This window comes from Solanum verrucosum, unplaced genomic scaffold (assembly GCF_900185275.1).
Source record: "Solanum verrucosum unplaced genomic scaffold, falcon-dt-bn FXZP01000013.1, whole genome shotgun sequence".
Classification (NCBI taxonomy): domain Eukaryota; kingdom Viridiplantae; phylum Streptophyta; class Magnoliopsida; order Solanales; family Solanaceae; genus Solanum; species Solanum verrucosum.
In genome coordinates this window covers 159,555-183,390 of record NW_026020061.1, presented here as the reverse complement: position 1 = coordinate 183,390, position 23,836 = coordinate 159,555, and the positions used below count along the sequence as shown (strand labels likewise).

The 23,836-nt window shown below is 30.4% G+C and overlaps 3 protein-coding genes across 3 annotated transcripts; 2 read left to right on the top strand and 1 right to left on the bottom strand.

The window, feature by feature from the left end:
• Positions 1 to 2,584: 2,584 nt before the first annotated feature.
• On the top strand, positions 2,585 to 3,390 carry LOC125823377 (uncharacterized). Its single transcript, XM_049502760.1, has one exon. The coding sequence runs from the start codon at positions 2,639 to 2,641 to the stop codon at positions 3,236 to 3,238; it is 600 nt and encodes a 199-aa protein (XP_049358717.1). The 5' UTR covers positions 2,585 to 2,638; the 3' UTR covers positions 3,239 to 3,390.
• Positions 3,391 to 6,869: 3,479 nt separating this feature from the next.
• LOC125823395 (heme-binding-like protein At3g10130, chloroplastic) lies at positions 6,870 to 7,624 on the top strand. The gene has a single exon (XM_049502777.1). It carries the CDS (start codon positions 6,955 to 6,957, stop codon positions 7,552 to 7,554), a length of 600 nt encoding a protein of 199 aa, XP_049358734.1. The 5' UTR covers positions 6,870 to 6,954; the 3' UTR covers positions 7,555 to 7,624.
• Positions 7,625 to 8,191: 567 nt separating this feature from the next.
• LOC125823385 (O-fucosyltransferase 19-like) lies at positions 8,192 to 11,154 on the bottom strand. The gene is made up of 8 exons (XM_049502768.1): positions 10,561 to 11,154; positions 9,983 to 10,055; positions 9,805 to 9,875; positions 9,627 to 9,715; positions 9,415 to 9,547; positions 9,107 to 9,339; positions 8,553 to 9,029; positions 8,192 to 8,447 (listed from the first exon to the last, which is right to left on the bottom strand). The coding sequence occupies exons 1-8, from the start codon at positions 11,152 to 11,154 to the stop codon at positions 8,192 to 8,194; spliced, it is 1,926 nt and encodes a 641-aa protein (XP_049358725.1).
• Positions 11,155 to 23,836: the final 12,682 nt, after the last annotated feature.

Sequence of the window (23,836 nt, the reverse complement as noted above, 5' to 3'; positions counted from 1 at the left end):
CAAGGTCCTTTAATCCATGTTTAGGAGTTTGGATTAATTGTATGGTTCAAAAGTAGACTATGGGTAAAAGTTTTCAAGTTAGGTTTATTCTTGATATCTTTACAAGTATCAAAATATTTTTATCTAAGTTTCAAACATGAACTTTTTTTTATATATAGGAAATTTTATTTTATTTTATATAAAATTAGCCAAGCTTTTAAATCTGCCGGTCAACCGCATGTTAGCGGATTCTCTAAGATGCCTAAACCCTTCCTTAGAGAATTATTTGAACCCTTACCCGACTCTGGTTTATTAAAGGTTTTACTTCAAAATTACCTTTTAAATGGTTTTCTTAATTTTATCCTAAAAATTAAGTGGCGACTTCCAAATAATAAATTTTTCCAAAACTCAACAAAAATTGCCAAAGTTGTGAAAATGGTCTCGAAACCTTAGTTTTCGAAATCGAGTCGTAACATCATAGATTTGGAAGTTGAAACGTAAAATTTGAGTTTTTGGATTGTGATTCTTGGGACCTGAAAAGTTGTATTCAAACGTGCATTTTACTTGAAAATAATGTAAAGCTTTTAGGAATTTTTTGATGCCTTTTTTTCTTTGTAGAGCCTTCTTTTATAGCTAGGTCACTAAAACATAGTCGTCTTCTCAAGGTGAAACGATAGCACACTTGATATTGAAAAAGGTTCCCTCATAGCACGTTCCTATGTTCTGGCGCCGATTAGAAATCATGAGTGTGCGACTCGAGGTTCAACGTTTAGAGATCATGAGTGTCCAATCTATAGTAAAAAATTGGAGGAAACACAAATAAGTCTTTCACTCCCAACAATGGACTTGTACAAAGAGTTCAACGTTTAATTCGTTCATAGATTTTAAAGTTGAAATATAAAATTAAAATTTTTGAATTGTAATTTTTGGGACTTTACAAGTTGTATTCAAATGTGCATTTTACTAAAAAAAAAAAGAAAAAAACTCATGTCTACTAAAAACTGGTCAATTTTTTCAGAGATAAATTTTTAAAACGTATAATCAAACCCTAGTGAAATATTAGAAATGTCGTGATAGGCTCTTTCCAATTTTTGAAAAATTCATTTTTTTAAAAAGAGAACACGTGGAGTTTGACATCAAAAAATAAAAATTGAAATTTCGAAAATTCAAATACAAGCTCAAAAATGAATGATCCTTATATTTGAGTTCTCATTGAATAGTCAAAAAACATATTATTCATCAAAGCCTAGTTGCATAAGACATTTCTAATGAATGCCTCGATATTGAGGACAGTCAAATAACTTTATCGTTTACCATAATTGTATTAAATATTTAAAGTCATCTAATCTGATTTATAATAATTTTTTTCTTTTAATTCATATGACAAATTTGATTCAATATAAATTTTAAAGAAATTGTTTTTAAAATTTATAATTAGAAATATGTCATAACTCCTTAATTTTTCCTAGGAGCTATTCCTATTATTTTCCCATGTCTTAAATAGGTTAAAAGTTAAATTTATTCAAATATAAATGTCATTTTTCTTTAAGACTAACTAATATGGAAATAATGTCACATAGCTAAAATAGAGAAGCTTTTCTTTATAAATTTTTTAGAATATATACAAATAGTATAGAAATTTATCGGGCAATTCAATTGAATATTTGTACTTAACTTTTGCTTATTGATTATCAATTTTTAAATGACTAAACCACAATCGAAACCTACAAGATATAGATTGATTTGTTACTAATTTAACAATTATCAATTGAAATAATATTTTTTCAACTTCTACATTACATATTTAAGACCATACAATGAAATAATATTTTCAGTACATTCTATATATTCTTAGTTTAAGACATTCAAATATGTCTATTACTTGGTTAAATTTGTGTCAAATTAAATCCAAAATTAGATAAATAATCATTTTTATAGGACAAATTACTTAACTACACTCCTTTACTTACCTTAATACCCATTTATCCCTACTTATTTCAAAAATTCCTTATTTACCTATGTATCCCGCATGTATCCCATGCACAACGCTATGTATCCCGCTATGTGGAATGTATCAAACGTTATGTATCCCGCTATGTGGAATGTATCAAACCTAATGTATCCCGTGCACAACGCTTTGTATCCCGCAAACATCATTTTTAAGGGATTTTTGGTAAATAGAAAACTAGAAGGGATATGATGTTATTTAGTACTTATAATATGTGGTTCCTATAATTTATACTTTTTTATAACAATGTCCACGCTAGCTTTTCACACACCTAAATTAATTCCATGAAATACCGTATCACCCAACCAACAACATGTAATTCTATCCACCAAAACTAAATATAAGAAGAAATTAAATCTGAGACCTCATAGTGCTCGGAGTACGTATTTTCTTCCAATGCAAGCAAACAAGTAATCGTGGCAAAACTAACTCCACAACCTATTTCTTCTTTTCCCGCTCATCAACCACCATTCATTTTACAGCAATCGAAATTCGAAACCCCTTTCCCCAGTCCTTTTTGCCGGCTCTTCAAACTTCTACCGAAACTTCCTTTTTCTTCATTATAAGTAGCAATTCACAGCAACTTTTACTATCAACATTCTCAATTTACATTTTGCAAAGAACTAAAAAAATCCAGAAATTTTCTCTAAAATGGGCATTGTTTTCGGAAAGATCTGTGTTGAAACACCGAAATACAAATCAATTCAATCTACAGCAGATTACGAAATCCGCAAATACCCAGCAGCTGTTATAGCACAAGTCACATACGATCCGATCCAGTTCAAAGGCGACAAAGACGGTGGATTCAAACTACTAACCAATTACATCGGCATATTCGGTAATCCCCAAAACTCAAATCCTGAAAAAATCGCGATGACAACCCCTGTAATCACCAAATCGTCTGAGAAAATCGCGATGACTACACCGGTGGTGACTAAGAGCGATGACGGAGAGAAGAATACGGTGACTATGCAGTTTATTTTGCCGGCGACGTATACGAAAGGTGAAGAGGCACCGAAGCCGTTGGATGAGAGAGTGGTGATTGTAGAAGAAGGGGAAAGGAAGTATGGGGTGGTGAAGTTTGGTGGGACTGCAAGTGATAAAATAGTGAAAGAAAAAGTGGAGAATTTGAAGAAATTGTTGGAGAGAGATGGGTGTAAGATAATTGGGGAATATGAATTGGCTAGGTATAATCCGACATGGATATTGCCTCCATTTAAGACCAATGAAGTTAGGATTCCAGTTGAGTGAAGCTGAAACGTATTGTATATGAGCTGTATACTTTGTATATCAGACTCTATTAAGTTTGGGAGCGTGTACTATTTCATTGCCTGCTTTATAGTGTGTTATATCGAATTTATTATGTAGTTCTTGCTTATTTGCTTTTATTAATAGAGATCCAAATTCTATGCAGCTTATTTGTTTTTATTAAATTCAAAATTTATCATCTATTTTTATTTGGTGATTTTCTAAGAAGAAACTATATAATTAGACATACTCTACTACCATATATATTGTATTAGTTATACTTTTAAAACATTACGTATATTATCACTAATTAAACGTTCTCTACCATATATCGAGGAAGATACACCTAAATACATATATTTTTGCTACGAGATACACTAAAATAGAGAGAAACGAGCTTGGATTGTTCAGAAGTTGCGACACCAATAGAATATGAATGATAAACTGTAAATGCAGAATGTTCCTAACAACTTTGAGCATTCTCCCTTTTTTTCTTACTTTTTGATTCTTTTGTTTGGGTGCAATTTTTTTGAGTTGTGCCAACGACTCCTATGCTATGGTTTTTTGAATGAAGAAAGATTAGCTACTAAGAAGCGAACTCCGGCATCCTCTACATATGATAAACAATGACATGCTAATCTTATATATCAAAATTGAAACATCTTCTATATCCCTCTTCTAAATAAGGGTAATTATTTTGGTTGTATTACATTAGTTAGTATTTGCAGATCGTTCAAGTCGGCATCATACTGATGTCTGCTGTACATATTCAGAATATTTCTAATGGTATATAATATATAGTAACATAAATAACATATATATATATTATTATTATTATTATTATTATTAAAATATCGACAAATATGCAACCTAGTATTAATATAAAGGGGAAAAATCTGAAATATATTCGAACTTTGACCGAAATTGTTGTAACATTCCCAAACTTTGGGCAGGACTTATTACCCCCCACCCCCCCAACGCACTATTTAATAGTGTATTTTAATGATATATAAGTGGTCAGCTGGACAAAGCACTATTTATGATGATGTTTCACGTGGTCACCTATATATCTTTAAAATACACTATTAAATAGCGTTGGGGGATAATAGGTCTTACCCAAAGTTTGAGATTGTTATAGCTATTTCGGTCAAAGGTTGGATATTTTTTGGACCCTTTTCCCTAATATAAACTAATGTTTAGAAGTTGAAACTTTGACTACTCTATTTTGATTGAAATTTAACCATAAAAACAAAAGGAGTTGTTTGTACTTTATATTGAACATATATTTCTACACGTGTAATGTGTTAGTATGATACAATTAATGCCTTTTTTTGAAGTCACAATACTCTTTATACGAGTATATATTAGTCGAAGTTGAACAAACTATGTGGTTACGGATCTACCGTACCATAGAGCGAGATTTTGTTATGTATCCCAGATACATGCGAATTACACTAGATACATGTACCCTGGTGCGATTCAATTTCAGATACATAGGAGAGTGGCGAACGTGATGTGAGGCGAGCGAGATTTGTTATGTATTATAGATACATGTGAATCCATTTGAATACAGTGTACCTAGAACAAATTACACATAATTTTGACCCCATGTATTCAGAAATATTTGTATATAGAAAGTATATGGACGGACCAAAATTTAGTTAGGTACATATATTGCGAACTAGAGTGTATCTAAGTAATTAACTGTTAAACTAATGAAATTTATAAGTTTCCCCATTGTTAAAAGATATACCGCAAACCCAACTTGGTTCGAATAAACACTTATGACGATCCAATTATCACTCATAAACGAAAAACTTTATTATGTATCTCACTTACATCATTGACATTAGTTGCATGCAATTTTTTTAGTTTAATTCCATAAATTAAGTTCATATTTTCTATAAGTAAAAGAAGCCTCACACCATAGATGCTTCCCGAAAATGATAAGAAAGCATCATCAGCATCATTAGACAACTTGAAAAGAAATTACTCGAAAGTATTTGTTACCTCCTATCAGTTTTATAAATATAGAATGATTTTGTACATCAAAACTTAAGTAGAATGAAAAAATCACCTAATAATGGTTATTGCCTCCGTTGAGATTTAATAGCATAATGCTTCTTTAATGTATGTTGAGTACATTATAAAGGAACCAAAGAAATTCCGACTCTGCATTTGTATTTGTTTCTTTGAAAAGTTATCATTTGTGTTTTGAATCATCTGATACCATTTCGTTTTTGTATAGGAAATGTCGTTTTCAATTTTCAATTTTTGAATCTTTAGAATAAATGATGTATTACTCACATTTGAGATTTTCGTTTCAAATTGAATATTTTAAGGAGTGGATTTAGCTCAATTTCCATATTTGAAAAGATCACCGAAAAATATCTAAAGGGAGTGCGGATAGCTCAATTACTATACTTGGAAAAGATCACAGGAAGTTTTAAATATTTGGAAAAAGAGTCTGAAATATATCTAAACTTTGATCGAAATTGTTGTAACAAAACTGAATTTTGGAAAGGACCTTTTACCCCCTGCACTATTTAATAGTGTATTTTAAAGGTATATATGTGTCCACGTGGACATCATAAAAATTGCATCATTATAATTAGTAATGTGTCCATGTGGGCACATGTATACCTTTAAAATACACTATTAAATAGTATAGGGATAAAAGGTCCTTCATAAAGTTTGGTATCGTAACAACAAATTCGACCAAAGTTGAAGTATTTTTCAGATTCTTTTCCCCTCAATTATCATAATTGAAAAGATTACCGGAAGATTTGAATATTTTAAAAAATTATTTTAGCTCAATTATATTATTTGAAAAGATAATATGTAAATAGAGAAATTGTAGCTTAGGAAGCCTAATAACAACTACTCTCTCCGTTTCATAAAGAATGATCTTATTTCCTTTTTAATTTGTTTAAAAAAGAATGACTCCTTTCCTTTTTTGGCAACACTTAACTTCAACTTTTCACATGACATGTTTAAAACCACAAGATTAAAGGACATTTTGATACATTTGACATAACTTTAATTTAGAATCATAAGATTAAAAAGTCTTCTTTCTTTTCTTAAACTCCGTTCCAAGTCAAACTAGAATATTCTTTTTGAAACAGAAGAAGTAAAAGTTAATAGTAGTTGTTTCTAAAAAATCCTCAAATAATAATGCACCAAGGCCTATCCGAACAAAAATCCAGTACTTCTGAGTCATGACTATCTGAACTAATCATTTGTTGTTCAAAAATTCTTATTTAAGCAGTTCATACTTCATATATATGATATATCTTACTGTTATTATTTGTCCATTTAAATGAAATTTCTCTTTATTTTTCTTTAATAATTCAAATAATTTCAACTTTATGTGATATGCATAAGATCATTAATAATGAAAGATTTTTCTTTAATATATTACACATTCAAAGGCTGATTTCATCTCATATCATATCATATCGTGATCGCATGAGTAGAAAAAAACCAAGGGAGTACAAATTTTTCTTTTGATGCAAGAAACAAGTAAACGTGGCAAAACAAACTCCACAGCCTATTTTTCCCCTTGCCCTCATCTACCGCCATTCATTTTGCAGCAAACAAAACCCCTTTCCCAAGTCGATTTCGCACCAGAAGCTTCCTTTCCTTCCATTTAAGTACTAACAATTCACAGCCAACATTTAATCTCAAATTCCATTTTGCAACAACTCATCTCATCCAAAATGGGCATGGTTTTGGGGAAAATCTCTGTTGAAACACCCAAATACGAATTGATTCAATCTACACCTGATTACGAAATCCGCAAATATCCAGCAGCTGTTATAGCTCAAGTCACATACGATCCAGCCCAGTTTAAAGGCAACAAAGACGGCGGATTCATGCTACTAGCCAATTACATCGGCGCATTGGGTAATCCCCAAAACTCCAAACCTGAAACAATCGCCATGACAGCTCCAGTAATCACCAAATCGTCTGAGGAAATCGCCATGACTGCACCGGTGGTAACTAAGACCGGTGACGGAGAGAACAATACAGTGACTATGCAGTTTATTTTGCCGGCGAAGTATACGAAAGCTGAAGAAGCACCGAAGCCGTTGGATGAGAGAGTGGTGATTGTAGAAGAAGGGGAAAGGAAGTATGGGGTGGTCAAGTTTAGTGGGACTGCAAATGATAAAATGGTGAAAGAGAAAGTGGAGAATTTGAAGAAATGGTTAGAGAGAGATGGGTTTAAGATAATTGGGGAATTTGAGTTGGCTAGGTATAATCCGCCATGGACATTGCCTCCATTTAAGACTAATGAAGTTATGATTCCAGTTGAGTAATGAGCGTATATATAAGTTAAAAGAAAAAGAGTGTAGTGTAGCTAGAGCTTGTGAATTTTTATTTATTTTGCGTTTTGTATCGAGTTCTTGTTTCTTTGATTATGTTGTTGAATAATAGAGGTGGATACAAAATTTAAGTTTTAATGAGTTTTTTGAGTTTCGAAATATTGAAAAAGAAAAAACACATGAACAAGTCAACCTACAATATTGGCTGCTAAAACTTTAGACTCATACAAATCGATAATGTAAACAGTTCATCTGAGTATGAAGATGAAGAAATTTGCAACCATGTATAAAGACTAGTATAATGACGTTTGTGGTATGTTACATTGTGAATCTGTGGAAAACCTAATAAATAAACCAATTACCAAAACCAACTCAGAATAAATAAGAAAATGAATAAATGTTCTATACTGCACAGTAAAGAATGATTTGAGTACCTGTGTTATATCTGCCTCTTCTGTTTTTCACATTAGCCACCATCTCTGCTTCAGAAGTTGCTCGCTTCTTTAAGATTTGTTCATTAACGTAATTCATATGGCGTAAGTCCTCTTTGATTCTGCTTGCTGCCTAATACTGTAGATCAAATACTAATATTTGTCTAATCTACAACCAGTTACCAAGTTGAGATAAATCCTTATCTTTGTGCAGCAGCATTCAAACTCGGTCTCTTGTTAATTTGATGTTTGTTCGCTACCATCAAAGATCTATCACAAATACAACCTGGAAAAGGATTTGCATAAAAGTTCTCTTCTAATCTTGGAGACTCTCCCGCTTCTCTAGAGTAAGGAGCTCCTAATCTGTTGGAATGTAAAACCTTGACCTCGGAAGTAAACTCTTCTTGAGTGATCGCACCCTTATCCAACAAATCAATCAATCTTACAACATTCAGTCTGAAATGAAGAGAAGTACCAAAGAAGATTGTTAGTTTTGCTCGAATCCAACATAAATGAAGTGATGAAAAGTGAGTACAAAAATCTAAAGACAGTAGTAATAACCTGTCGGGGGTAATTGTCTTTTGAAATCCTTCAAACCTTCTATGCCCTTGCACAGCCTTTGCCATATTGCCATCATATGTGTAAACAAAGACATCACTTTCAAGGGCTACGAGATAATCTAAGGCAGCAAGACGGTTTTGATAATGCCTGAAAGTCTGTAGTTCTTCCGTTATTGTAAGAGTTGAGTGAGAGAAAACATTAGGATACTCATTTCGAAATGCATCCATGCTGTTGTTGCCATAAATTTCCCCAGCGACAATATATATCCTGGTCGTGGAGGGATAGCCCATTGCTTTAAGAAACAAGGCAGCCTCCCTAGGCGACATAGGGCAGCCCCCTTGTAGTCGTTTCTCATTGCCGTCTATCTCTTTCTCTTTCCAGTGTTTCACTTGATACCTCATATAACGAAGTTCTTCAGCCTCTTGAGCAGTTAAATTGTTGCTGCAGCCAGTAAACGCTAACATGTCTTTTTCATATCTGCAAACATGCCAAGTACTTACTTAAAAATGAATGGTTGAGAAATTGGCCAAGGGATGCCATATTAGAGAGATTACCTTAAGTGGAGAGCAATGTACGGTCTGCCATTGTCTCTAAGTCTATCCACCAATCTCTTTCCAAGCTCCTCGATCTCATTTGTGTACCGTAGAGCCTCATAATTTGCTCGACAGCGAAGCCTCTGAATAGAGGATGCCAAGCCATTGTTAGCAAGCCTTGAATCTGTATGCGTAAATTGTATCACTTTGTGCTTCTTTAGTAAAGGAAGAACCTCTCCTCTATAGTAACTAGCCTGCAGAAAAGCAACAAACTATAGTTCCAGCATGCAAAAGATTATCGCTTGCTAATAGTAGTTCAATTTACCGACCTTTGACCAAGAGACCGGTGCCTTCTGAATAGGGGACACAGCTGCATATTTTGGTGGCAAAGATTCAACAATCTCAATATCATCTTTTAAAACGTCAATGAAGCGTCTCCAGTCAAAAATATCTTTAAAATCACTGCAAGAGACGAAAAACGGATTAGAACTAAAACTAACAGATTTAAGAAGAAACACAATGAAAAACTAAAGAATTGTACCTGGGATCTGTCCAAAAGGATTCATGATCAAGAGAAGGAAGAACCAAAGTGGCATTCAAAATTTTTGCAATAGCCACCATATCACATATCTGCGATAATCCAAAACAATGATCGTCATAAATAACAGCATCACAACAGCTGAAAATATATAGAATAGACAGCTTGAAGCTTCATTTACCCCTGTTCTCATCTGGTTTAATCCTCCGTTGGCATGAACCAAGACATATCCATTAGTCGATGATCCAGTTCCTAAAATAACCATATAACATAAATATAGCCAAACTAGGTAGTAAGAACTGGTCCAAATGGAGTAAATGGATATTAAGGAATCAAAATCTAAAAAAAACTTGGCATACTTGTTCGATCCCTAGGCCGAGCAATGCATTTGTAGTAAGTATCACTAGGTGGCTTCATCCATATTTCTGGTACCTGTCCAAACAATCAATATTGAACTAACAATTTAGACAAGTCAATCGAGCCAAACAAATCGGAGCCATTGTTGGTAAGCAATCAACAAGAAATAGAGCAGTAATCAAGGTTCTAATAAGGAAATTACTGAGAAAAAAAAAACTATTTTGAGAATAGTAACTTGAACTTATCTCATTTAATTAGACAAAAAATAAACGAATATCCAAGATACTTAGGACCACAATTAACACCTAATTACTAAGCCAATTTTGCAGTCAACATTCCCCAAACCTAGTTAGTCACTGCCTACATACAACCTGTAAACTTTGTTGCTGCCTACTACTACTTCCATCCTTCCTGCACAGACACGGAACCAGGATTTAAAGTTTACGAGTTTTTAACTTGCTACTCACGTCATAGCTCGTTTTACTTACCGGATTCACAATTAAATATTCACACATATTTAATGAATTTCCTAATACAAAATACAGAATCTATACAAAAGTTATTATTTAAGAGAACTTACTGGCAACTGCTTCATCTGGCGTTTCCGGGCAACTCCACCAGAAGACGAAACAGAAACAGAGGACTGTGTTTCAGAAACAACTTTTTGAGCATTGACCCAATCATTCTTAAAATTCTGAACAACAAAAAGGCCATTATCTTTACTCATCAGGTTCCCATTTACATCACCATTCATAACGATTGAAAGCTTAAAAAATACAGAAATCATCACCAGAATCAACAATATCCCCAAAATCGTACGACCCATATTATTTCTTGATCCTAAACACGCCATAATTGAACCAAAACTCAATAACCATTCTTCTACTCTAAAAATCAAACTTTCCGGCACCCATTTACACGCTAATAAATATCGTACTATTGTACGAGGATGATGATGGTGGTGGTGATAAGGGAGGTTTCCGGTACCAGCGTTAATAATATTTGCATTATTGTTATTATCACCATAGTAATTATCAAATCCGATTTGTATATGATCTGATAATTTTTCAGGGTCGTTCTCCATAACCGGGCGTCGGTGGTGGATGGTGAGTCCGCTGCCGGCCACTCTGGGACTACCGCTGGCTGAATTGGTGGCGGTGCCACCGGTTGACATATTACAAAATACAGAATCAAATTATGGGTCTATGAAAGATTTTTGCGAGGAGAGGGATGTTCGCCGATTGACATATTACAAAATACAGAATCAATAGAGAGAATTATGGGTCTATGAAAGATTTTCGCGAGGGGAGGGATGTTTGCCGATTCAAGATGGCAGAAGGTGGTTTTAACGCTTTGTGTGTGTGTTTTTTTTTTAATTACCTAATGAATTTATACTCCTTAAATATGACGTTTTTATTTAAAAAAAGAAAATTTGTCAACTTTTAAACTAAGCTAAATATGTACAAATTGTCGAAAAGGAGAATTTTTTAACAAAAAATTATGTCATTGTCTTATTAAAGGTAAAATGAAAATTAAGTTAAAAAAAAGTTAATTCTATAAATTATAACATCATAAAATGTACTATCAAGTCACTTGTAAAGTAGTTATTAATAATTTTTTTGTTATAATAACTAATTGGTGACCAGATTAAAATGGTGACTAACAGGCTAGAGTGTGTAAAATTATATTAATTTTGTAAATTTTTAATTTAATATATAATGGAATGGAATGAAAAACTCAATTTGATTGAGAATGAATTTAAAATTGTAAAATAACTTAAAATTTCATGATCTTAAACTTAAAATATGCATAATATGTCAATAATATCTTTTAAATTTGTGATCTTAAATACTATGACATTCTATTTCTATGAGGGTGTATCATAATTAAAAGGAACAACAAAAATGTTAAAGATTGAAAACTTATTAAAAACATAAAATATGTTATTCTATTTTATAAAGGAAGTAAAATACATAAACTAAAATAAAATGATTAATAAGCACTATAATATTTTTTGCTATGTACAAAAATATTGAAAAAAAAAAGTAAATAGAAAGAAAAAAAGAATGAATTTTACCAAACGTCACTTCAAGCAACGGCTTAATTATCTTATGGGAGAAAAGTAGTGTGTGTGTGTACGGTTTGTCTTGGTTTTCAAAAGATTACATCAGAAAAGTTGAAATACTGATGAAAGCTTTTGTCTGAAAATATATGCTTTATGGTTGCACTAACGTATGGTTATTAGAAAAATGATTAGATAGCAAAGATCGTAATTTTATTTCTTAACTAAACTCTCATATGACATACTAACAAGTATCATCTTGATAATACGTCTGACCCGGACATCCCCAATCCCTCTTGTAGTCATGTTATAGACAGAATATTGACGTTACTCAATAAATTAGAGTTAAATTTAATTAATAGACTTTGGAAAACTTAAACTGATGATCGACATCAAGTGGTAATATCTGAATTTTTAATATTTATAAGTTTTTCAACATAAAAACACTTCGGGTAAGAGTTTTTGAGTTCGATTGGACCGTATCGAAGGCTTCTAGCTTTTTCCTTGATGGTGATTTACTTTTTAGTTCTTTTTCCTCAGATAACATAGCAAGAAAAACGTGCATGATGGTTCGGAATTCAAAATTTTAGGCTTTAATTTTTCTTTTTTCTCTCATTTTCTGCTACTACTTTTTCTATGATATTGATTTATTTTGCTTTGAATGTCTCATAAAAAAAATAGTTTTTGTAATGTGGAAATTCACATGAATATTGCTATACTGGCAGTTGCGTCGTTTGTATAATAAAGTAATGATGAAATTTATAGACATATATGTTTAAAGAAAAGGTAGAGCAACGTATACCACATACTTTGGTATCACATGATAAGTATTGCATGTATTGTAATTAAGGCATGGAATTCCTAGGGTTCATAGAGGGAAGACATGAAATATAAACGTACATTTAAATTTGAGCTTAGTTGGTAAGTAAATATTCTAACTTTGAGTATGCACGTCTTAATTCGTTTCTACTATATCAGTTGAACACTTTGAGGGATGTGAAAGATGTTCTAGATAGAAAATGTAATATTAATGTAACATTGAAATTTTATGGAACTCTATTTGATATTTGTGATTTCATTTAGGATTCTTGGAGGCAATTTTATATCCTAAATCTTAGTTTATGCTTATTTAAAGGGTACAATATTACTTTGAGAAACATCTCGAAAATTCCTGAAAAGATAAATCTCAAGGAAGCCCATATCATTTTGCTTCAAGAAATACGCTACTATGATCCTCAAATCACAGATAAATCTTAAGAGAGATGAGAACTGTGATCTTAAGGGAGATAAAAATCAAGGGAGAAGCATAATTATATTCATATTATTTTATCAATAATATTCTTGTTTTTTTAAAAAAAAATTATGACTAATTATTTTTCACACATTTAAAATTTGTTACAAACAATTATCAAAACAAAATAAAAATATTATAGTTTTGGACAAATAAATAACTCAATAACTGTTGATTTGTGATGAATCGACGATCTATGATTTTGTAAGATAAATATAATATCTTAACAAATCTCATAAATACAGGGTGTGTCCGGTAGGATGGGAAATTTGTTTGAAAAATATCTTCTAAAATAAAGGTATGTTTCTTACTTATTTTTTGTATTTGGTAATTATCAACCAAAATATTTTATTTTAAATTCATTTGTATATAATTTAATTTAGATAAATACTATGAGAAGTGAGGTGACAGAGATAGGAGCTATATGGTGGTGTGAAGATGAGGATGACGTGTCATGGAAACCGAGGCGAATCTAATTTTTTTTAAATATGGGTGCACCCCTAAAAAAAGCCCATAGTCGTTTAAGTAAATAACTGAACATTCAATGTAGTGCATCTGCATCATTTAGCCTTCTTTTAGATGATTTCAGAAAATAATTTCATACCAATTTTTAAAAATATATACATAAAATAACTAATTTTATAGAGAGACCACAAATTCACATAGTCTATTCGTTATGGTTGAAGAGTAGGAAAACATAATTGATATGAAATGTCACTTGTCAATTCAACTTATTTTCCCTACTCTACTACGAAAGTCTTTTTCTCGAAACTTATTTTTCTAGAAAAAATATTTTGATCAACGAATATGGACAAAATCGAAAAATTCATACTCACTCATATGCGTATGCTAAATAAAAAATACAAGAACCCATAATGTTGTATGATCGTCGTTTCCATGGAGCATAGTAGTGCTCGACCATAGATCAATGAGTTAATTAAATGATATTCTATAAGAAAAAGTTGATTAAAACTACTAGGTTTTTTTCGATATTTTAACAAGAAAATACAGTACACTTGTCATTTCAGTATTTATTGGAATATGAAAATACTAGTAAATGTATCTTCTTATTTAGTACTACTAGCCACTACTAATTTTTGGGGGTTTGATTTCATGTTTGACTAGTTCTACAAGGACACGTACATGTCCAATTAATACATAATTAATTAATTAATGTATCCTTCAAGAGTAGTGTCAACAACATGTTTCAAAGTGTAATGGACTACCATAAACAACAACATGGGATTTAATAGCAGTCAATGAATTAAGAAAACTAAATTTGTTTAATTTATCATAGGACTTATGAGTATGAGTTGTGAATAAATTATCGACAACCTTAAAAACATCTTATTAAGTGATCTTAAATATATCCTTAAACTGTCACATACCATACTAAATGATCTCAAATTCTTGTTGGAGAGTGGGACTCTTCATAAAAAGACGAGAGAATGTAGAAACACCCCTAAACTTGACCAGAATTTAGGAGTGTTTTTCACACATGTTGTAAGATGACGGATAAATTTAAGTTCAATTAGTCAAGTAGATGATATTTTTAAGGCTGACAATAATTCGGGGACGAAAATAATAATTCATGCCAAGTTTAGAAGTGCTTTCAATACTTTTTTCTTAGTGACTATTCTCACGGGTATTTTAATTGATCAATCAGTGCGAAAATTAAAAAAAATGTTTTCTTATGGAAAGTTTGGAAATTTCTCAATGTTTTAGAGAGATTTGTTTCCCACCATGCATATTTGGGTTAGTTCAGTGGAAAACAAGTGTCAGAATAGCACAAATTCTTCACTAATTCAAAGAGGAGAAAATCTTTGTTTCTAGTAATGTACAGTGAAATCATGTTCTACAAAATTTATTTATGGTCTGTTTAACATTGTTGTTGAAGCCGAGAGACACTTATCTTGAGATTTTTTTTTTAAAAAGAAAAAATTAATTGTTTTTAAATGGAAGAAGAAGTAGTTTTTTCTGTTATTGGGAAGAAGCTAACAATTTCTGCTTCTAAAAAAAACCAGAAGCATAAGCAGAAAATTATATTTTTCAAGACTAAAATATCCTTTCCATGTATACATATTTAACAATATATCTGTAACGACCCGTTTGGTCGTTTTGAGTTCTAGAGCTTTGGATTTCATAAAATACTTTTCGATAGATTCTAAATAGGTATTTTGGACTATTTGTAACTATAATATGGAATTAGTGGGGTTGTTTTAATAATGAATTTAGTTGGTGGTTAAAGAAGATAACATTAAAATTAGTAAGATTTAATATTTATTAGTTCATAATTAGTTACCCTAGATAATTAAAAACACTAACGAGAAAAACACTACCTGCAACGTCAACCAGAAGTGACTGCCATCCAGGTAATGCTTCAACTCTTCAATTTCCTTAAGTAATATGTAATGGGTTTATATTAATTGAGTGGAAATCCTTGGGATGCATTAATTATCCATTTGTCTTATCTATTGATTATGTTGTTTGTCCAATTTTAGTGAGTGAATGTTAGGCGATAATTTATGATGATTATTATAGTATTGTAATTAGATGAGACATTGGAAAGAACGAGTGTCCATTGGCAGTAGTGTTTAGTAGGAGTGATAATTATTGTTTTATAATTAAGGTTTGGATGGGAATTTAGAATGGATAGTAGCGGCAGAATTGTTGGAGACAAACTTTTGTGAGTAATTATTGGCAAATGTGTGCCATTTGATAATCCAACATTTAAGAATGAGGTTATAGTGTATTATCATAAATAAGTTAGTTTGCATTTTATTGTTTTAGGGTGATAGTCACAATCAGTAGCTTAGCTTTAATGTTCGTTATTACGACATAATTGAAATGATGATATATGGGTTTAAGTAAGTAAACTATATTATATTGATATCATTAGATTTATGATATTCAAAAGAATTGAGACTTAACTCTAGACTAGGCATATAGTGATATGAGGATCGATAGAATTATTTACTTACGAATAATGTACAATTGATAGATTGAGAAACATTCGGAGGCATTACAGAAAGGGAAAAAATTGGAAGATTAGCTCTCTTGACTTCGGTTCTTCGGTGGAGGTAGGTTATGGTTTATTTTATTTGATAGATAAACTCTTAATAGCGATTGATATGTATTGAATGATATCGTGAAGTTCTCTATGTACTTGACTGTGTGATTGTGTGGCTTGGTTGTGTGGTTTGTGATTGGTCTAAAATCCTGAGACCGTGAGATTTATAATCTGAAAACCTCTCTATCGAAGTGATGCCTTGAATAAAGAAGGCTTGATGTAATATTATTAATGAATTGAAAAGTGGTGATAATAAATGATAAATTAATAATATTATTGGATCGGAGTGTCACGTTCCGACACGGTATTTTTGGATCGGAGTGTCACGTTCCGACACGGTATTTTTGGATCGGAGTGTCACGTTCCGACACGGTATAATTGGATCGGAGTGTCACGTTCCGATACGGTATAATTGGATCGGAGTGTCACGTTCCAACACGGTAACATTAAAGGAAAAAGATATTGAATTAACTTAATGTACTCAATCTCAATGAACACATTTCCCAAACGAGTGTGATGTGGAGGCATGAGTCCTCGTGTGTGTGCTTGATATTGTGATTGATTACATATTTGCTTCAACTGTCACTTGTTCATGTTGTGGTTTCCTATCACCTGCTAAGTGCTATAGTTGACTTTATACTATTATTCATTGTATATTAGTTTCTATTTTGGGTTGGCCAATGATACCTACTCAGTACATGTTGCCCCGTACTGAGCCCTACTTGTATTTTTCTTTGCTTTCCTTTTATGGAGTGCAGCGAGTGTACCAACGAATTTGACTCGCCCTCAGCTCTAGCCAGTCTCAGCATATCAGGTTTAAGGGTGAGCTATTTATTCTAGCTTGTGTTGGATTCTCTTGGTCATGGCACGATGTCCTTAGTTTTCGGACATAAATTATTTGATTCATTTATTTTGGTGTCTTTAATACTCTTACACTTAGTATTTGAAGATTAGATGTCCTTGATGTGATGACTTTCAGATTTTGGGGATAATATGTAATAGACTTTAGAGATTTATTTGATTGGTTACTTTAAAAAGTTTTGGAGCTTCCGCGTTATTGTTGTTATTCGTAGTTGAATTATTGGTAAATGCTAGGGTTTAGATTCCTTGGTCCGCCCACTTAGGAGGTTAAGTGTGGGTGCCACCCATGACTCAATTTGGGTCGTGACAATATCTCTAATTATTAGTTAATTGTCATATCTTATATGTCTGGTTAAGTTTCATTTAATAATTTTATTTTAAATTTTTATATAATAATATTTGTATTTTATTTTACATTTATGTATTATTATTTTATGTATTATTTTGTAGAATTGAAAAAAATGTAACAACAATTTTTTTTGCAAGATTAGGAAAAAGAAAATAATAATAATTAAAGATTTTAACCCTTCAAAAAATGCATAATATTGATTGAAAATTTGAATATGAACATTTTAATTTAATAAAATAAAGATTTAATTAATTTTTTTGTAATACATGTTTAAAATAGTTTCTCTATAAAATAATCTTAATATTAAAATTACATTGATATTGATGTTTTTTCGTAATTTGATTCTCAAAAACAACTTTTAAAAAAAATTATTATCCAAACACAATTTGGTTATGAAAAACACTTTTCAAATGAATTAGCCAAATACAAATTGTTTTTTTGTCAAAAATACTTTTCTGAAAAGCTATTTTAAAAAGTGCTCACATGAAAATAAGCAATTTTTAACTGTAATTCCAAACAAATTCTTAATGCAAAACACTTTCTATTAAAAAAATTTCTATATTCAAGACTCGAAATAGAAACTTTCTACAAACTTTTCCTATTTTTTCCCTCCTTTTTTGGAGAAGTGAGACAATATGACATGTTTGGAAATCAAGACAACGGAATAAAAAAATCATGTTATTTGTCGGAGAGATTACCAAAATAAGAATAAAATATAAGAATGCTATTTTTGCACTTGTCATTTTCTTGTCCCTAAACAATAATCTAATCATGGACAGAATACACTAACAAAATATTTTATGGAATAATAGTGATATAATTATCAAAGATATGTCGTAATCCAAAGTTTTGTATGAATAATTAATTGATGAAAAGCCACTTAAGTCAGGCTTCTATGTTATAGACTCTTTGTTTTGTTGATTAATAATCTTATTATTAAATTTTAAAAAATGCTTTATAGCAATATAGCATATACATTTCAACCTCAAATTTTTAATTATAATTTTTTTTTAGAGAGTCCATTAGTTCATGAATCATGACAAATTCATAATTATCACAATACAACAATAACATAAAATATAATTTCATAGATAAAGTCTGGAGAAAATTGAATGTATACAAACTCTATCCTTACCTTGAAAGGTAGAAAGTCTCCGGTATCTCATCATAATGCTAACAAATACACTTTTTTTGTTTTGTGTCTCACACAATTGAACCAAAGTTCATGAGCAAATTAGACCCGACCTTAGTTTTTTAAGAACTTATATATTATTAGACATAAATTTGATTGTTAAAATAACAAAATTAAAGATCAATCTATTTGAACAACAAAAATTAAAAATCAACCCACTCGAAGGACAAAACGTTATCACAAAACATCCACTCATTCTTAGTCATGTATTAAGCCCAAATTTAATAATTGAGCCAAAAATGAAGTATGACAGTTATTTTTATGGAAAAATTAGAGAAATTCACATTTTAGTTTACTTATTACCATAATCCCCTATAAGTTTTACAAATCTCCAAAATTCCTCATTTTCGCGCATCAGATTAGTGTATCTTGCGCATCAGATTAGTATATCATGTATAAAATGTACATCATATTAGTGTATCATGTATAAAATGTAATGTATCTTACTTAACGATTAATGTATCTCGCGCATCAGATTAATGTATCAGCGCTTATATTATTGTATCCGTTTGAGGGATTTCTGTAATTATAAACTTTTAAGGGATAAATTGTAATTTTACCTTAAAAGTATGTAATTTCTGTGATTTGCCCTTTTTCTATCGGGCTTAGTACATTTGAACCCCAACGACCTAGCATCCCCAACTATTTAGTTTATTACACCAATAGCCATTTTAGGTAACTGAAATGACTATATTTGCAATTTATTTAAAATATGAACACAACTTAGACCATCTGCAACCCAAATTTATATTCTTATCTCTATTTTTTTATAATTGGAGAAAATTAACTCCAACCCACAACTTTATTTTTCAGTTTAACAAGAGTGGAAAGATTGATATGTCCTAAAAATCAATTGTAAAAGTTCGAATTTTAAGAGATAGTAGTTCTAATTGAATTGTTATGCTTTACGATATAATTTGTGCTATATTGTGATACTAATATATAAACTAATTATGCAACAAAAAAGTTATTTGTTATTCGATGTTAGGGGTATTTTTCGATCACTTATTTGTTACCTAGATGTAAGCAGCATGAAATTGCATGTCCAAACACTGATTTCATCTCACGATTTCATATCATGATATTATATCGCATGGCCAAATGCCTACTTAAAGTGTTGAAGGAAAAAATAAATTAAAAATCACATGTGTGAGGGGCAAAATTAAACACCATTCCTAAATTGGGGCATCTCCGCGAATAATGATTAGATAGTATAATATAAGAGTATGTTATTGTTGCTCAAATTTGCTTATTTTTTAGAAGCACTTTTATAAAATAGCTTTTTTTAAAAGTGCTTTTGAAAAAAAGTAATTTATTTTTGGCTAATTAATTTGAAAATTGTTTTTGATAAGAAAATTGTGTTTGACTAATCTTTTTTAAGAAATAGTTTTAGGTGTCCAATAACATAAAGGACAAGTATCAATGTACTTTTCATATGAAGATTATTTTATAGATAGAAATTATTTTAAATATCTATTATAAAAAAATTAATCATTTTTTTTATTGAATTAAAATGTATATATTCAATTTTTTCAAACAATATTATATATAGATAAATAAAATATTAATATAATATAAATATGAAGATTTAAATATAATTAAAAATATATAATATAAAGTAATGATACTTAACGTAAAATATAAAAAAATATTATATAAAAAATAAAATCCTTAATAAAATTTTTACCAGAGATATGTTAATTAATTAATAAGAGATATGCGATAAATATGTAAATATGAAAGGGATATTTTGGGACCATCCTTAGAATTAACTCAAATTTGTAGGGACCTAATATTCAAGTTGAAATTTATTTAAATGGGAGATTATTACACTTAATTTTAGGTGAAATTATTTTAGATTTATCTGTGCAATTAATATATCAGCTTGATAACTTCTGTTGACTTTCAATTTCCTCCTTTGAAGCTTCAACTCGTTTTGTATTTTTGCATAGAAATATTAGAAATGTTTATTCTACAAATATAATTGATTGGTGAATGCTACAATAGTGTATGTTTATGATTGATTTGAATGGTATATGAGAAATAAAAATTCAATGAACAAAGACAATGCTTTCTTTTTGTTAATGATATACCAATTGCCTTTTTTTTCCTTCATAATTATAAATTAAGTCTTAAACGATTGAATTCATAAAGGACTTTTATAAGTAATAAAATCCTTAAATTTAGGGTGTCTTTGGTATGAAGGAAAACATTTTTCGGAAAATGTTTTCCAATTTTCTCATGTTTGGTTGGGTAATTTTGGAAAATGTTTTCCAAATCAACTCATTTTCCTCGAATTTAAGGAAAATGACTTTCCTTCAAAAATTAAGAAAAACATTTTCCAAAACTTTCCTCCAACTTCAAATTACAACTTTTTTGTTGAAAAAATCAATTTTTTTGGTTGAAAAAATAAATTTAAAGCTTATTTAAAAAAAAATATTTTTCAACTTCAATTTTTTTATTTTTTACCCCACCCTCACCCCGATCCCCCCGACCCCCCCGACAGCCCCTACCACCCCCCCCCCCAAAAAAAAAAAGAAATTTAAAGTTTTTGTTTTTGAAAAAATACTTTCAATTTCAAAGTTTTATTTTTCACCCCTACCCTCGATCCCCCCATCCGCTACCCACCCCTACCCCCCTCCAAAAAAAAATTTAACATTATTTCTAATTTTTCTTTTAATTTCAAATTTTATTTTTTTACCCCATTTCACCCCTACCCCTACCCTCCCCCCAAAATAATTAAGTTTGTTTTTAAAAAATATTTTCAATTTCAATTCAAAAATTATTTTCTACTCTCTAGTAAAAATAAAAGATATTTTTTCTTAAAAATATTTTTAATTCATAAATCAAACACTAAAAAAAAATCGGAAAATATTTTCTACTCACCAACCAAACATGAGAAAATAAGTCAAAAATCTACTTGTTTTCTATAAAAATATTTTCCTTCCTACCAAACACACCCTTAGGGTAAAAAAAGAAGCACGAATCCTAATAAATATTAGACCGTTTGTTCAATGAAAATGAGGAGAGATCGAATTTGCTTAATATATTTTTTTGATGCACAATTTTCTTTAGCACCTTTTATCTTGCCTTTAAAATCAGTATTTTGCATCATGTTTATATTAGGTAAATAAATTACTAGCTGAACCTTTTGATTTATAACAATTTGACTAACACATATATGCATGAGTATAGTTTGCTATGCAAAACAGGCGTAGAAGAAATCTTTGACTAACAATTTGACTAACACATATCTGCATGAGTATAGTCTGTAATGCAACATAAGTCTACACAGAATTCAAGAACTTTAATTACTATTAAAGCAAAAGTAGGTACATCAAGATAAATATTTATGAAATTAAAGAACCTAAAAAATATTGTGCATGATGAAAAAATTAAGACACTTTTTTCTTCATTCCATAAGGGCAATCTGTGAATTTTTTTACTATAAAAGTGATTCCTTTAGAAAATGGTGAATGAAGGGTCTTCGATTTCAAGCCCTTTTGAGGAGGGTATCATTTTGGTTAATATTAGTTTGGCTCGCATGGACTTCCGATAAGAAATCTTTCTTAGTTGACAACTTTTTTATTACAATTTGAAGTTCTCTAGTTACTCTGCACAAGCAACAACAATTATGAATTTAATTGAGGGGCGCTGGAAAGAATGGATTGGGGTCTGGAGAGATGTCCTTAAGATCACTTACCCAACTTTGAAAGAACATGAGTAGAGAATTGTCACCGGATTTGGTCATTCTCAACTCTATTGACACATATGTGCACCATATCTTTGATGTAAAATGTTTTGACTCAAAAATTATTTTTATAAATGTTTTGGATACATTCATCGTGGTGACTAATACTGCTCAAGTATATATGATGCTTTGAAGATCTATTTGAATTTACATACTTATTTTGATAGAATGACACTCAATTTTATTATTTACTACTAAAAAATGGTGAAAATATACCCTTAAATCCGGCGGTTAATAATCGTCGGTTTCTTATTAATCTTTTTAGCGTAAAAAATCATAAAAGTATTGATTGATTTATTTAAAATATCTAAAAATATTATATCAAAAAGTCAATAGAGTAGAAAGGTAACTCAAATACAATACAAAGTAATATTATTGCTATTATTTATATTGATGAGAGTTAATCCTAGTTAATAAAATGTTATCCATGTGTTTGCAATGTAATATATTTGATGCTTTGTATAAAAAAATATTTACTATTTATGAAGATGTGACTACCTTAATTTAATGTTTTGAAATATTTTTATTATAAAAAGTAGGCAATTTTTGTTTATTTCCTTTTTTGTAAACATTTTTAGTTTTTTTTTTTTTGACAAACTTCAATATTGTCTATTAATTAAAAAATGTTATAAATCTTTTGAATTAGTAGATTGTTCATTTATTTAATACATGAACTACTTTCATCCATGCATAATATTTCCTAGGTCTATGAATCACTTTGAATAAAAACATATATTATTAATTATGGCATTTAACATGATGATTTTTAGAGTGATTTCTCAACCTATAAATAGGGTTGTTATTCATCATTGTGAGATACAGTTGAAGACATTTGTATAAGATGATCACTACCTTCCGCTCTTCATAACTTGGTTTATATTCTTCTAAATCAAAAAAGAAATTGACATTGTTACTATATCCCAAGAATTTTAATTTAATGAAAGGTTTCAATAGTCGTGATCTTATATAATTTTTGAGTTGTAACATTTACTCGTCGATATAATTGTCTTTTTAAATGTAGATCGATCTTTTATGGAATAATCACACATATTTTTTTCTATCAATAGAAAAAGTATAGAATACCCAGTTTCATGATAGACACTGCACTCATTTTGAAGAAACTATTTTTAAAAAAAAATTAACTACACACAATTCTATCTTAAACTCCTACTTTAAAATTTATAAATAATATAAAAAAATATTTTGAATTCTATGGCCAAATCCCTACTTAAATTTTTGTGCCAACATAATAAATTTTTTCTTTTTAATGTTGTCAAGAA

Excerpts from the sequence above, each read along its gene's own strand:
- LOC125823385 (XM_049502768.1), bottom strand. The coding sequence starts at position 11,154 with ATGTCAACCGGTGGCACCGCCACCAATTCAGCCAGCGGTAGTCCCAGA. Across the intron at positions 9,716-9,804 it reads TAAACCAGATGAGAACAGGG|ATATGTGATATGGTGGCTAT; the intron begins GTAAATGAAGCT and ends GGATTATCGCAG. Across the intron at positions 9,030-9,106 it reads TACATTGCTCTCCACTTAAG|ATATGAAAAAGACATGTTAG; the intron begins GTAATCTCTCTA and ends GCATGTTTGCAG.
- LOC125823377 (XM_049502760.1), top strand. The coding sequence starts at position 2,639 with ATGGGCATTGTTTTCGGAAAGATCTGTGTTGAAACACCGAAATACAAA.
- LOC125823395 (XM_049502777.1), top strand. The coding sequence starts at position 6,955 with ATGGGCATGGTTTTGGGGAAAATCTCTGTTGAAACACCCAAATACGAA.